Source organism: Bos grunniens, chromosome 14 (assembly GCF_055505025.1).
Source record: "Bos grunniens cultivar Pamir isolate PY7600 chromosome 14, Bosgru_T2T1.0, whole genome shotgun sequence".
NCBI lineage: Eukaryota > Metazoa > Chordata > Mammalia > Artiodactyla > Bovidae > Bos > Bos grunniens.
Window position 1 is genome coordinate 30,189,922 of NC_141178.1, and position 15,972 is coordinate 30,205,893.

Consider the following 15,972-nt stretch of genomic DNA (forward strand, 5'->3'; position numbering starts at 1 on the left):
AGTTAAGATACTGCATGGAAAATTGATTTTTATTTCTCAGGAATAAACCGTAGTGAAGGAAGCAATTCAATAAAATCTGGGGAGGGATAATCAAAATCAATTTTACTCAAATTAACCAATGTTTATAATTAATTACTATGTAAAAGAAAGAAAGAAAGAGAAGTCACTCAGTCATGTCTGACTCTTTGCTACCCCATGGACTGTAGCCTGATTGGCTCTTCCATCCATAGGATTTTCCAGGCAAGAGGTTGTCAGGTGTATTAGGCACTATTATGGCCCTAGGAGCTACACAAGTTAATAATACATGATTCCCAAACATCAAAATCCCAATACATCATTCAAGAGCCATAACGGTCTTGTCCTTGTAACACTGAATTCCTTGAAGTCTGCATCTCACCATCTTTCATTTTTGTGTCTTTGCATATACCTGTTTCTTGGCTAACTCTTTTGCTAGCTCAGTTCTACCAAAGTAAGTATCACTGGTTATTCAGACCCAGGACTAAGGGAATAATGCCTCCATCAAGCTTTCCCTCTCATATAAACAGTTTAAAATTATATGATTCTACCTTACCACTGTATGCTACAGCTTATATGGCTGTCATATTCCTTACACTATTTTGCTTTCATAGAAGGGACTATTTACAACTTTTCTTTTGTTTATTCCCTTAGATCTTCATTCTTCATATGTGCTCAATAAAGTTTAACGATTCTAGTGGTTAGAACAGAAGCTACTTGCAATCCACACTGGAACCTTTATTTAAAGTGGTTTCTCTTGCTTTCTATCTCCACTTCCAAACCTCACAGCAAAAGTAATTTAAATAAGTTGAACTGACCATGGGATAAACTAGAAAAATTAAACCTCGGATGAATAAACAATGTTTAGTTAAATCTGATAAATAATGGAATGAAAAACACCATATACGAGTAGTATAATTTTTAAATTACTTTCAGTTAAATATAATAATTATATAAAATAGAGTTTTCTCAATTTTGTTAGTACTGAATTAAACATAAAACAAATACTTAGAAATAAATAATCATAAGAATTGGTACCTTGACAAACGGGAGGTGCTCCATCCATCTGGAGTCGTTCTCCTAATCTGCAGGTCAGAATTGCATTACCAACCAAAGTAAATCCTGGAAGACACTGATATCTAATAATATCACCTATTGAAAAAACAGGCAGAAAGGGCTTCATTAAGCACCAAGGTAATGGTTAAAATAAACAGATGGTTCAGTTATAAAATTTGAATATTTTTTCTTTCAGTTATTTTCAATCAGTATAAAAATTCTATTAGCTGTAAGCAGCAATGATATTCAGAATATTAAATTACTAGTAAGTCATGAGCACTGACCAATTGGAACTGAAGCCAAGAATAAATACCAGTAAAACTGGTACTGGGGCAATCTGATTATATATAAGCAATAGTAGTAAGGAAATAATTTTGTTGGTATGGGTAAGATAGTCATTAAAAGTATATCAAGCAGTTTAAAAGGATTACTAGTTACTGCTATCAAGATTAGTTTCACATTGGTCATTGATATTTTCTTACATTTCTCAACCAAAATTAATATTAATAGATAATAATGATGAAATTTATTATGTTACATTAAGATGCATTATTTTCTTACATAATTTTTCAAGCTATGAGATATTATTGAGGTTAAATTTCCAGTCAGTGTTAAAAGGACTTTATTTATGATCACATGGAATATAATGAGTTGTTTTCAAGGATATGGAAATCAAATATGTCATCTAATACACCCTGCATATCATTTATTATACATATCAAGTTTATGCCTGAATTTGAAGAACAATAGTTAAGACTACAGTGTTGGAAGGTAGCAAAATAATAACTACCAGAATAGTTATATGGCTCAGATTCCTGTACTGTTTTCTAACTGTACATCCTAAAAATACAGAATTCTTTTTTCTTACCTAACAATACCTTGCCTCTTTTCACTGTTTTCCATTCTTACAAATTCTAAACAATCCCCATCAATCCAGGGAAAGAAGGTTTAAGACAGGCTGCTACTATTCTTTATTTTTATTGATTTTAAGCAAAACCTTTGTTAACAGTATGCTTTCTTTGAAAGTAATTTAAGACACTTTACCTATTTCAAATTCATCATCTTCTGTCAAAATTTCAGCATTGGGTACGGGTGGTGGAGGTTGACACACTCTTAGTTGATAGGCTGTAAAAATAGATAATGCTTATTCTTTCTCTGTACAGCTATATATATATATTCACATATGTGAAAAAAAAACAAAATTACAAAGGGCTTATTTATAAGAATAAAAATAAATGGTAGAATTTATCAAGTTTTAACCATTTATTTTAAAAAATGCTACAATATTAAGGGGGAATTAATCATTCCTTATGGAGTGGGGAAAGGCTACCTGGAGAAGAGAAAGATTACCCACTCCAGTATTCTTGCCTGGAGAATGCCCATGGACAGAGGAGCTTGGTGAACTTCAGTACGTGGGGTTGCAGAGAGTTGGACATAAATGAGTGACAGAGAACAATCATTCCTTAAATAGTTTTCTATACTAACCCTTCTTATTTCTTACCCTTATTTTAGTCCTTCTGAGTATGTACTTCCATTTTGGTGTGATCACTGTTTGGAATTACATACACATGTTAGTTTATGCGTTAATACCAATCTTTCCAAGGTTCATCACCAAATTCCCTGTATCTAGGAAAGTGCCTAGCATTTAGTCATAATTGAAAACAAGTACTCAATGGGTACTCCATTCCAAGAAATATTATAAACATCTTATTTATATTAACTCTACTAAAACGGAGAAGGCAATGGCAACCCACTCCAGTACTCTTGCCTGGAAAATCCCATGGACATGGGAGCCTGGGTGGCTGCAGTCCATGGGGTTGCACAGTCAGACACGAGTGAGCAACTTCACTTTCACTTTTCACTTTCATGCACTGGAGAAGGAAATGGCAACCCACTCCAGTGTTCTGGCCTGGAGAATCCCAGGGACAGCGGAGCCAGCCTAGTGGGCTGCCATCTATGGGGTCGCACAGAATCGACACGACTGACGCGACTTAGCAGCAGCAGCAGCAACCCTCACAAAAACTATATTACTTAATTTATGTACCTAATCTATAATTACTCACATTTGAAAAAAGAAAATTGCTAAAAGAATTAAGAATGTGTCCAACTCCTATAGCTACAGAATGTCAGAGAAGGGATTTGAACACAGACAAAGTGGTTCCAGAGCTTCCTTTCACCAAGCTAGATTAGTATGCTTACAAGTTAAGTGCAAGTTCAGTCACTCAGTTGTGACCGATTCTTTGTGACTCCATGGAATGCAGCACGGCAGACACCCCTGTCCATCACAAATTCCCGGAGTTTATTCAAACTCATGTCCATTGAGTTGGTGATGCCATCCAACCATCTCATCCTCACTTGTCCCCTTCTCCCCATGCCTTCAATCATTACCAGCACGAGGGTCTTTTCAACTGAGTCAGTTCTTCTCATCAATTAGCCAGAGTGTTGAAGTTTCAGCTTTAGCATCAGTCCTTCCAATGAATATTCAGGACTGATTTCCCTTAGGATATATTGGTTGGATTTCCTCGCAGTCCAAGGGACTCTCAAGAATCTTCTCCAACAACACAGTTCAAAAGCATCAATTCTTTGGTGCTCCGCCTTCTTTATAATCCAAGTCTCACATCCATACATAACCACTGGAAAAACCATAGCTTTTTGGCAAAGTAATGTTTCTACTTTTTAATATGCTGTCTAGGTTGGTCATAACTTTCCATCAAATGAGCAAGCGTCTTAATTTCATGGCTACGATCATGATCTGCAGCAATTCTGGAGACACCAAAAATAAAGTCAGCCACTGTTTCCATTGTTTTCCCATCTATTTGCCATGAAAATATGGGACGAGATGCCATGACTTAGTTTTCTGAATGTTGAGTTTTAAGCCAACTTTTCCATTCTCCTCTTTCACTTTCATCAAGAGGCTCTTTAGTTCTTCACTTTCTGCCATAAGGGTGGTATCATCTGCATCAGTTCAGTTCAGTTCAGTCGCTCAGTCATGTCCAACTCTTTGCTACCCCATGAATCACAGCACGCCAGGCCTCCTTGTCCATCACCAACTCCTGGAGTTCACCCAGACTCACATACATCGAGTCAGTGATGCCATCCAGCCATCTCATCCTCTGTCGTCCCCTTCTCCTCCTGCCTCCAATCCCTCCCAGCATCAGAGTCTTTTCCAATGAGTCAACTCTTCACATGAGGTGGCCAAAGTACCGGAGTTTCAGCTTTAGCATCATTCCTTCCAAAGAAATCCCAGGGCTGATCTCCTTCAGAATGGACTGGTTGGATCTCCTTGCAGTCCAAGGGACTCTCAAGAGTCTTCTCCAACACCACAGTTCAAAAGCATCAGTTCTTCAGTGCTCAGCCTTCTTCACAGTCCAACTCTCACATCCATACATGACCACAGGAAAAACCATAGCCTTGACTAGACGAACCTTTGTTGGCAAAGTAATGGCTCTGCTTTTGAAAATGCTATCTAGGTTGGTCATAACTTTCCTTCCAAGGAGTAAGTGTCTTTTAATTTCATGGCTGCAGTCACCATCTGCAGTGATTTTGGAGCCCAGAAAAATAAAGTCTGACACTGTTTCCACTGTTTCCCCATCTATTTCCCATGGGACCGGATGCTATGATCTTAGTTTTCGGAATGCTGAGCTTTAAGCTAACTTTTTCACTCTCCACTTTCACTTTCATCAAGAGGCTTTTTAGTTCCTCTTCACTTTCTGCCATAAGGGTGGTGTCATCTGGATATCTGAGGTTATTGATACTTCTCCCAGCAATCTTGATTCCAGCTTGTGTTTCTTCCAGTCCAGCATTTCTCATGATGTACTCTGCATATAAGTTAAATAAACAGGGTGACAATATACAGCCTTGATGTACTCCTTTTCCTATTTGGAACCAGTCTATTGTTCCATGTCCAGTTCTAACTGTTGCTTCCTGACCTGCATACAAATTTCTCAAGAGGCAGATCAGGTGGTCTGGTATTTCCATCTCTTTCAGAATTTTCCACAGTTTATTGTGATCCACAGAGTCAAAGGCTTTGGCATAGTCAATAAAGCAGAAAGAGATGTTTTTCTGGAACTCTCTTGCTTTTTCCATGATCCAGCAGATGTTGGCAATTTGATCTCTGGTTCCTCTGCCTTTTCTAAAACCAGCTTGAACATCAGGAAGTTCACGGTTCACATATTGCTGAAGCCTGGCTTGGAGAATTTTGAGCATTACTTTACTAGCGTGTGAGATGAGTGCAATTGTGCGGTAGTTTGAGCTTTCTTTGGCGTTGACGTTCTTTGGGATTGGAATGAAAACTGCATATATGAGGTTACTGATATTTCTCCCGGCAATCTTGATTCCAGCTTGTGCTTCATCCAGCCCAGCGTGTCTCATGATGTACTCTGCATATAAGTTAAATAAGCAAGGTGACAATATACATACTTGAGGTACCCCTTTTTTTGTTTGGAAACAGTCTGTTTCTCCATGACCAGTTCTAACTGTTGCTTCCTGATCTGCATACAGGTTTCTTAAGAGGCAGGTCAGGTGGTCTGGTATTCCCATCTCTTTCAGAATTTTCCACAGTTTGTTGTGATCCACACAATCAAAGGCTTTGGCATAGTCAATAAAGCAGAAATAGATGTTTTTCTGGAACTCTCTTGCTTTTCTGATAATCCAACAAATGTTGGCAATTTGATCTCTGGTTGCTCTGCTGTTTTTAAATCCAGTTTGAATATCTGGAAATTCATGGTTCACATATTGTTGGAGCCTGGCTTGGAGAATTTTGAGCTTTACTTTACTAGCGTGTGAGATGAGGGCAATTATGCAGTGTTTTGAGCAATCTTTGGCATTGCCTTTCTTTGGGACTGGAGTGGAAACTGACCTTTTCCTTCCTGTGGCCACTGCTGAGTTTTCCAAATATGCTGGCCTACTGAGTGCACCACTTTCACAGAATCATCTTTTAGGATTTGAAATAGCTCAACTGGAATTCCATCACCTCCACTAGCTTTGTTTGTAGTGATGCTTCCTAAGGTTCACTTGACTTCACATTCCAGGATGTCTGGCTCTAGGTTATGATCACACCATCGTGGTTATCTGTGTCATGAAGATTTTTTATGTACGGTTCTTCTGTGTATTCTTGCCACCTCTTGTTAATATCTTCTGCTTCTGTTAGGTCCATACCATTTCTGTCCTTTATTGTGCCCATCTTTGTATGAAATATTCCTTTGGCATCTCTAATTTTCTTGAAGAGATTCTAGTCTTTCCCATTTTATTTTTTTCCCCTCTGTTTCTTTGCCTTGATCACTGAGGATGGCTTTTTTTATCTCTCATTGCTATTCTTTGGAACTCTGCATTCAAATGGGTATATCTTTCCTTTTTGCCTTTGCCTTTAGCTTCTCTTCTTTTCTCAATTATTTTTAAGACCTCCTCAGACAACCATTTTTCCTTTTTGCATTTCTTTTCCTTGGGGATGTCTTGATCCCTGCCTCCCATACAATGTCATGAACCTCCATCCACAGTTCTGTAGGCACTATATACTCTGCATATAAGTTAAATAAGCAAGGTAACAATATACAGCCTTGACGTACGTTAGATCAGCAGATCTAATCCCTTGAATCTATTTGTCACCTCCATGTATAATTGTAAGAGATTTGATTTAGGTCATACCTGCATGGTCTTGGTTTTTCCTACTTTCTTCAATTTAAGTCAGAATTTGCCAATAAAGAGTTCATGATCTGAGGCACAGTCAGCTCCATGTCTTGTTTTTGCTGACTTTCTAGAGGTTCTCCATCTTCGGCTACAAAGAATATAATCAATCTGATTTCGGTGTTGACCATCTGGTGATGTCCATGTGTACAGTCTTCTCTTGTGTTGCTGCAAGAGGCTGTTTGCTATGACCAGTGCATTCTCTTGGCGAAACTATATTAGCCTTTGCCCTGCTTCATTCTGTACTCCAAGGCCAAGTTTGCCTGTTACTCCAGGTGTTTCTTGACTTCCTACTTTTGCATTCCAGTCCCTTATAATGGAAAGGACATATTTTTGGGGTGTTAATTCTAGAAGGTCTTGTTGGTCTTCATAGAACTGTTCAACTTCAGATTCTTTTGCATTACTGACTGGGGGCAGAAACTTGGATTACTGTCATATTGAATGGTTTGACTTGGAAACTAACAGAGATCTTTCTGTCTTTTTTGAGATTGCATCCAAGTACTGAATTTTGGACTCTTTTGTTGCCAATGATGGCTACTCCATTTCTTCTAAGGGATTCTTGCCCACACTAGTAGATACAATGGTCATCTGAGTTAAATTCACCCATTCCAGTCCATTTTAGTTCGCTGATTCCTAAAATGTTGAAATTCACTCTTGCCATCTCCTGTTTGACCACTTCCAATTTGACTTGATTCATGGACCTAACATTCCAGGTTCCTATGCAATATTGCTCTTTACAGCTTTGGACTGTACTTCCATTACCAGTCGCATCTGCAACTGGATGTTGTTTCTGCTTTGGTTCCATCTCTTCCTTCTTTCTGGAGTTCTACACTAATCTTTAGTAGCATCTTTGGCATCTACCGACCTGGGGAGTTCATCTTTCAGTGTCATATCTTTTCATACTGTTCATGGAGTTCTCAAGGCAAGAATACTGAAGTGGTTTGCCATTCCCTTCTCCAGTGGACCACATTTTGTCAGAACTCTCCACCATGACCTGTCTGTCTTGGGTGGCCCTACAGGGCATGGCTCATAGTTTCACTGAGTTAGACAAGGCTGTGGTTCATGTGATAAGATTGGTTAGTTTTCTGTGACTGTGGTTTTCAGTCTGCTGCCCTCTGATGGAGAAGGATAAGAGCTTCCTGATGGGAAAGACTGACTGAGGGGAAACTGGGTCTTGTTCTGAAGGGCAGGGCCATGCTTAGTAAATCTTTAGACCAATTTCCTGTTGATGGGTGGGGCTGTGGTCCCTCCCTGTTATTCATCTGCCGCTAAACTATGGTGGAGGTGATAAAGATAATGGTGACCTCCTTCCAAAGGTCCCATGCACACACTGCTACAGTCGGTGCCCCCAACCCTGTAGCAGGTCACTGCCACCTATGCTTCTGCCAGAGACTCCTGGACACTCACGGGCAAGTTAAATCTTATATTTCTAATTTTCTACATCATTTGAACCAGTCATCCCATTATATTAGGTTCCTATTTGAAATAAGTTAAAAGCCATTGAAAAAAAGTTCTATATGAATCTAAGTATCACAACTACTGGCCCCTGATGATATCTCTATCATAATCTATTTCCTTGATTAGAGACCATTTTTCACTAGTTGCTTTCAAAAAATGTAATATGCTATGATCAATTCAAGAAACACATTTTCTGTTATTAAAACATTTAAAGAAAAATGTATTTTATATGCTTAATTTTATTACTTAAACTTAGGAGTTATTTTGGAATTCCCAGGTGGCTCAGGGCAAAGAATCCACCTGCAATGCATGAGTCGTGGGTTCAACCCCTGGGTCAGGAAGAGCTACTGGAGGAGGAAATGGCAAGCCACTCTAGTACTCTTGCCAGGAAAAATCCTATGAATATGGGAGCCTGGTGTTCCTGACAGTCCATGAGGTGACAAAGTCTCAGATGTGAATGAGCACATTTTCCAGTTCCAAGTTCTTGATATACCTCAATGTGAATATAAAAATTATGACGTTTAAAAGACACAGTAACTTGTCCAAGATCACACAACTAGCACAGGGTTTATCCAGAACTCCAGCTTATGTCCTCTAACTTCAAAGCCTATATCTTCAATATCAGCCCTATTGTGAGAGTATTATGAGGATTGTGAGGAACATCAACTAGACCAGTTAAGGAAAACTCTAATAAAAAGAGACGAAATGAGATAAATTTTAAAGGATGAGTGAGATCCTTTCACCTCCAGTGCTGAAGGGTAATGGTGGGCAGAAGAACATTCCAAAAGGTAGAGGAAACATTGGTAAAAATTACAATTATCAAGGTAAAAGGTAGTTTTGAGAAATGCCAGAGAGGTAAGAGAAAGGAGAGCAGAAGATACAGAGAGCCCAGGGGGATGTAATGCTTATGAGACTGCTTCAGAGGACAGTATTTTATCTATTAATATCTTACTTGAGAAAGAGATCCATCAGAAGTTGGAGAAGTGTAGAGATACCCATAAGTGTATTTTACTTTTGTTTGCCTATAAAGTTTTTTTTTTTTAAACTTCAAGCTAATCTTTTTGAGTTTTGCCAGTAGTCATGTATGGATGTGAGAGTCAGATTACAAAGAAAGCTGAGTGCCTGAGAATTGATGCTTTTGAATTATGGTGTTGGAGAAGACTCTTGAGAGTCCCTTGGACTGCAGGAGATCCAACCAGTCAGTCCTAAAGGAAATCAGTCCTTAACATTCATTGGAAGGACTGATGTTGAAGCTGAAACTCCAATACTTTGTCCACCTGATGCAAAGAGCTGACTCATTTGAAAAAACCCTGATGCTGGGAAAGATTGAAGGTGGGAGGAGAAGGAGACAGCAGAGGATGAGATGGTTGGATGGCATCACTGACTCAGTGGACATGAATTTGGGTAAACTCTGGGAGCTGGTGATGGACAGGGATGCCTGGAGTGCTGCAGTCCATGGGGTCGCAAAGAGTCGTACACGACTGAGCGACTGAACTGAACTTAATCTTCTTGAGGCAGGAGGCAGATGGGCCCCTCCAGGGTAAAGTAATCGGAGATTCATTCTCTATGGACCAAAACTCCAAGAGGAGAATAGCAGGACAATTAAGAGAGGAGGTTGGGCCCTGCACAGAATATATATTTCTTATTTCAAAGTCAGGTCTCCCTGATCACACATGCACAGAAAATCTCCTTGGAGGTCAAAGGATGCTAACTAATGCCAGGCTACCTACAAGCCTCTTTAGTAGAATCTATTTTGACTAAGAGATGAATGTGCACACATGAAGGACCCTGAGATATACCAAATATGGACTGTGACTGGCCAAATGAAAATGACTGGCTAAAGGAAACCCAGAAGAAATACACCATAAAAAGTAATTCAAACTGCTACAAGGGGGAGACTTGGGGATTCTCCCTCTGAGTCTGCCCATGTGCCTCTATCCACTGTACTCTTTAGTATTTACTCTTCAGGTCTACTGTTCTCTTTTTCCTCTTAATAAATACTTTCCTTAGTTCACTACTTTCCTTCTTTGTGGAAATTCTCTGCAAAGCTGAAGGGCCAGGGCCTTTGTCACTGACCACTGGACTAGTGGCTAGGATCTCATGCTTCTACCACCTCAACGTGCACCCAGTCTGTGACTGGGAACCCAAACCCCCTCCAAGTTGTAGTGAAGAGGAAAAGTTTAAGTTTTACATAACCTCCTACTTGTTTTGCCTCTGTAACTCAGCTTGCTCCTTGCAAGCTGACCTGGATCATGACGGTCACAAAGTCTCAGAAAGTGAGGACTTACAATACTAGGAACTGGTATTGTATTGAACTTATCTCACTCACCTTTGTGCTATTCTTTGCAATTGCCCAGCCCCTGCAAACCTGTTTAATCATGCCTGTGTAAAGGTCAGGCATCCCCCTCCCAATCTTGACTGCTGTTCCCACACCCGCGAAACCCCTTAATTTAAACCAGCCTATGATCTGCCTCTTGAGAAATCTGTATGCAGGTCAGGAAGCAACAGTTAGAACTGGACATGGAACAATAGACTGGTTCCAAATAGGAAAAGGAGTACATCAAGGCTGTATATTGTCACCCTGTTTATTTAACTTATATGCAGAGTACATCATGAGAAATGCTGGACTGGAAGAAACACAAGCTGGAATCAAGATTGCCGGGAGAAATATCAATAACCTCAGATATGCAGATGACACCACCCTTATGGCAGAAAGTGAAGAGGAACTCAAAAGCCTCTTGATGAAAGTGAAAGTGGAGAGTGAAAAAGTTGGCTTAAAGCTCAACATTCCGAAAACTGAGATCATAGCATCCGGTCCCATCACTTAATGGGAAATAGATGGGGAAACAGTGGAAACAGTGTCAGACTTTATTTTTCTGGGCTCCAAAATCACTACAGATGGTGACTGCAGCCATGAAATTAAAAGATGCTTACTCCTTGGAAGGAAAGTTTTGACCAACCTAGATAGCATATGCAAAAGCAGAGACATTACTTTGCCAACAAAGGTTCATCTAGTCAAGGCTATGGTTTTTCCTGTGGTCATGTATGGATGTGAGAGTTGGACTGTGAAGAAGGCTGAGTACTGAAGAATTGATGCTTTTGAACTGTGGTGTTGGAGAAGACTCTTGAGAGTCCCTTGGACTGCAAGGAGATCCAACCAGTCCATTCTGAAGGAGATCAGCCCTGGGATTTCTTTGGAAGGAATGATGCTAAAGCTGAAACTCCAGTACTTTGGCCACCTCATGCGAAGAGTTGACTCATTGGACAAGACTCTGATGCTGGGAGGGATTGGAGGCAGGAGGAGAAGGGGACGACAGAGGATGAGATGGCTGGATGGCATCACTGACTTGATGGACGTGAGTCTGAGTGAACTCCAGGAGTTGGTGATGGACAGGGATGCCTGGCGTGCTGTGATTCATGGGGTCGCAAAGAGTCGGACACGACTGAGCAACTGATCTGATCTGATTAGTAGCTAGTGTTGCCCACTATATTCTGTCTATAAAAACTCTGTAACCCCTTCGTTTGAGGCTCACAGCTTGGAGTGTTAACTCTTCTGGGCCTGCCAGCATAATAAACCTGAGTTCTCCAATTCTCCCAGTGTGGTGTTTGGTTTCTCAATTACTGGTTTCTGCAACAGTAGCAAGCTGAGCCCACCTGAGATCATTCTAAGCTCTTCACTGCCCACTTCCCCTTACCCTTTGTTCTTTTTTTTCTAATCACAGAAGTCTATTTTGTGGTACATGCAATCATGAGTTGTTTTAACATTTATTATTTTCCATTTATTAGTTTACTTTTTCATTGATGATGATTCCATCTGGGCTTTAAGATAAGAGGGAGGAGACTGTTCATCTGTCTTTTTCACAATTTAGTAATTAGTGTCTATCATTTTTTTTATGATACAACAAATATTTGCTAAATAATACACAAACATAGGTTTCTTCAGGAAGGAGTCTCGTAACAAATAGTCTTCCCTAAGATGACTCTAACTCTAAAATTTTAAATGGGGATGAAATAGAGTCAATTGTGGGTCAGAGTACTAGAGAATGGGATCTGAACAGTTCCTGCCTGAGATGCTTTTCAGGATTGAACTATGTATTAATAATTCTTTTTATATTGTAGAAGCGAAGGGAATAATAAAAGGAACAACTTTGCATTTGTTTTTCTTTTGACTCTTGAAGACAAAGCACTATAAAACGTTAAGTCAAAAATAGCTGCCAACAACTGTGGTTTCAATCTTCACCTATTTCTACTAGTTTGTTCATTTAAAAAGTTTAAAACCCACCCAGTGTCTTTCCATTCTTGAGGCTGACATCTCAGGGAAGACCCCTGTCATTTTACCGTACCTGTTGTATTGGTTGAAAATGTCTGCCAAATTTATGTATTTCCTGGAACTGTAGAATATTATTTGAAAATAGGATTATTGTAGATATGAGTTAAATTGAGGTCATATTGAATTAAGGTGGGCCCTTAAACCAGTATGACTACTCTCTTTATAAAAAGCAAAGGGAATGAGATGAAAACACAGGAAAAAAAAAAATTTGTAGTAATGAGGACAGGGATTTAAGTGAATTATCTATAAGCAAAGGAATGTCAAAGATTTCTGGTTAAGGAAAGGGAGGGTCTTTACTAATAACCTTCAGAAAGAGAATGGCCTTCTCCATACATTGGTTTTGTAAGTCTACCCTTCAGAACTATGAAAAAAAAAAAAAAGTCTTCTGCTGGTAAAGCCACCCAGTCTGTGGGGTTTTGTTGCTGCAGTCCTAGGAAACTAACACAGGTCTATATTGATAAACTGGCCTACAGGGTGTTCTTGCCTTCTGTGTCTCTGTGGCGCAATCCTTCCTACACACAGGTGAGGTAGTGGAAGGAAATTAAGACAGTATTTATGAGGAATGCACTGCATACGAAGGACTCTGTAAGGTGATTTACCTGAGTTATTTCATTTAATCACCAAAGTACTACATCAAGATATGTGTAAATGTAACAGGGAAGAGCCAATTTTGACTCCGTGCTGAATCTGTTTCTCAGATTTTGACCTTTGCTTTTCATTGCTTTTGTTATTATAATCATACATAATGTCCTGCCTGGGGAACTCTACCCCTCTGCCTGAACGTTAAACAAAAGTGGTTTTGTTCAGCTCACTGGGCAATGATCTGACCCCAGTCCATTTGTGAATGGCTGCAGAAAAGAAAAAAAATAAAACATCCCCTCCTATTTTGCAAGATAAATAGCCTTTTTACTTTACTTCCTTACTTCTTCTCCCTCTCTGTTCTATACAAAAAAATTGGCATCCAGACCCTATAAGAAGGTTTTTTTGGAGACAAGTCTGCCATCTTCTCAATCTTCCAGCTTCCTGAGTAGTCATGATTCCTTGCCTCAATACTTAGTCTCTGGGTTTATTGACTTGTCCTGTGGCAAGCAGAGCAAGCCTGGACTTGGTAATGAGGTAGAAATTATTGGGCAATAAGTGTAGGGTTAGAGTCTTGGTTCTTTTTCTAATTTCACCTTTAATTTCAACTCATTCACTCACAGAAACGTTTTGTTCCATTAGCCTAAAGCCATAATCATTGCTCCAGGTCCTGCATATTCAGAGGAATGCCTTCCTAGTTTGGAGGGTCATAAAACATTCAGACTCAGGACCAGACCATCATTAACTCCTGTCCAGTTTATCAAGGAGAAAAACTCCAGGTAGACCATTAGCTCTTAAACATACATTTAGTCCCTAAATAATGGTCTGGGGTCTTGAGAAAGGATCAAGGGATGGTGACTTAATGTCTGGAGAAACTGAGAAACTGGGAACCATAAGAAAGCCATAAAAATGACAAACTGGACATTGTGACATTTAAACTTATTGGTCTGAAATTACACACATCAGGCCGGAGCCAACCAAACATGAACAGATCAATTCTGATAAAGACATACAGTGTTGCTATTCCTGCCTTTTCAGGCACTTCACCCCCTCTCAGTGTCTAGGCTGAGAGCTTTGTGTCTCTATCCTTTAACATAAACTCTTTGCCTCTGTGAGTGTTTGTGAGTTTGTGGAATTCATTCTTCAGCTTGCGGAACAGAACTCTGTTTCATGTTTCAGTAACATAAATATACTCATGCTGCAAAAAAACAAAACAAAACAACAACAAAAAAAACCTAAATGTAAGAATGGCTAAATTGTCGTCTAGTTCATTAAGGCAAAAGTTGAATCACATTCTGCTTGAAAAATAAGCTACAACTTCTCCCACATTTTACAGACAAATCAACGTGGACTGGAAAATTATTTTGGTTTTGTCATTTCCGTATTATCAATTTAGAGTGGCTTTTCATAGCCAACAGATTATAACCTTACATAATCAAGTTTATAATTTTAATTCTCACCAATCCTTACATCTGTTATATCTCACTCCAATTTTCCCAGGCCCCTTGTATTTGTCAGGTTAACTTCCAACTCTAAATTATTTTTACAACCCTGACAGTGTGGAAATTTTTACCATAATACTTAGCATTTAGTGTTCTACTCTTTTGAGTTGTTGCAGCCTTATTCATTAATGTGTTAGTTTTTATTCCATGTTTAGCTTGTGTGGGGACCATTGTGCACATATTTATATTTCCTATAATGTTCATTCTGTTAATTTATTAAATGAATATCATTGAGGGGGCCCACTATGTGCCAGATACCATAACATCTGTTTGGGGAACACAATATTAAACAAAACAGATGCAATCTCACTATTATAGGTACAAATTGTTGGTGAAATATTAATCAAGTAATCTCATTAAAGACTGGAATTTAATTGAAACTAGATACATGTTCATGTGTGTTGAAGAGTTAGATGTCACAGGGAAGAATAACTCAAGCAGAGGAATCAATAAGTATAAAATCAGCAAAGGCCAAGGCCAGGGTGAGAAGGTATGAGAAAGAGAGGAAAACTGGGTTTAAATCCAACAGACATATACAGGTCATGCTCAGGATATATTTTAATCTGATGCTAATAGGAAGTTTATGAAGAATTTTAAGTCTGAGAGTAAAGAGATTGAAAAACAACAACAAAACTCCAGCTACAGTAGAAAATCAACACAATTGGAAGGGAAGAAATGCCGATACCCAGAGACTAGTAAAAAGTCTATTTTGCCGTGGTTGTTAAATAAACAATAGTTAATTGGTTCTGAAAAAACTCACAAGTATCCCCAAATGACTTGACATTAAATTAAAAGTCTTGATTATGATCTCCAAGTGTCTCTAAGTTTAATTAACTTCAGCCCCACTTATTAGGCAGTATATATATTTTAGCTGCAAATAAAGGTAGTTCCTCTCTTCCATTTAAAACTCAAGGACCCCCGATTCGTTTTATCTACAATGCCATTCTCACCTTATAAAAAATTAAACCACATCTTTCAGTTTTTCAAAATAAACTTTGAAAGATTAAACCTGTCTACAATCTAATCCTTAACTCTAGTCACTTCTATTCCTTATTCAACATAGCTCTGAAATAGTTGATAATGTACTATTTGATAATGTGATGTCTAAACATGTTATACAATTTTACTTTTAAATATTTTGCTTCCTTGAAACCTATTTTCCAATTTCTTCTGTAGATATGTCCTCAGATGACTAGATAGAGACAGCTTCACTGATCATCTGACCTGGAGTAAACCTCTTGCAGTTACTCTGTATCACGTCTCTCTTATTTTCCCTCTGGTGATTTTCATGGTCTGTAATAATTATTTGTTAACTGTCTGTTTTCTTGCATTTTTATATTCTAGAATGTA

The 15,972-nt window shown here is 38.8% G+C and overlaps 1 protein-coding gene across 3 annotated transcripts in view; it reads right to left on the reverse strand.

The window, feature by feature from the left end:
- The window catches only part of CSMD3 (CUB and Sushi multiple domains 3), a 1,478,779-nt gene that overhangs the window by 105,246 nt on the left and 1,357,561 nt on the right, over positions 1 to 15,972 (reverse strand). For all 3 annotated transcript variants that reach the window (XM_086335396.1, XM_086335395.1, XM_086335397.1), the window contains 2 exons: positions 2,116 to 2,196; positions 1,054 to 1,167 (listed from right to left, as the gene is read on the reverse strand). In XM_086335396.1, coding sequence (XP_086191522.1) covers positions 1,054 to 1,167; positions 2,116 to 2,196 — 195 coding nt within the window. The remainder of the gene's footprint in view (positions 1 to 1,053; positions 1,168 to 2,115; positions 2,197 to 15,972) is intronic.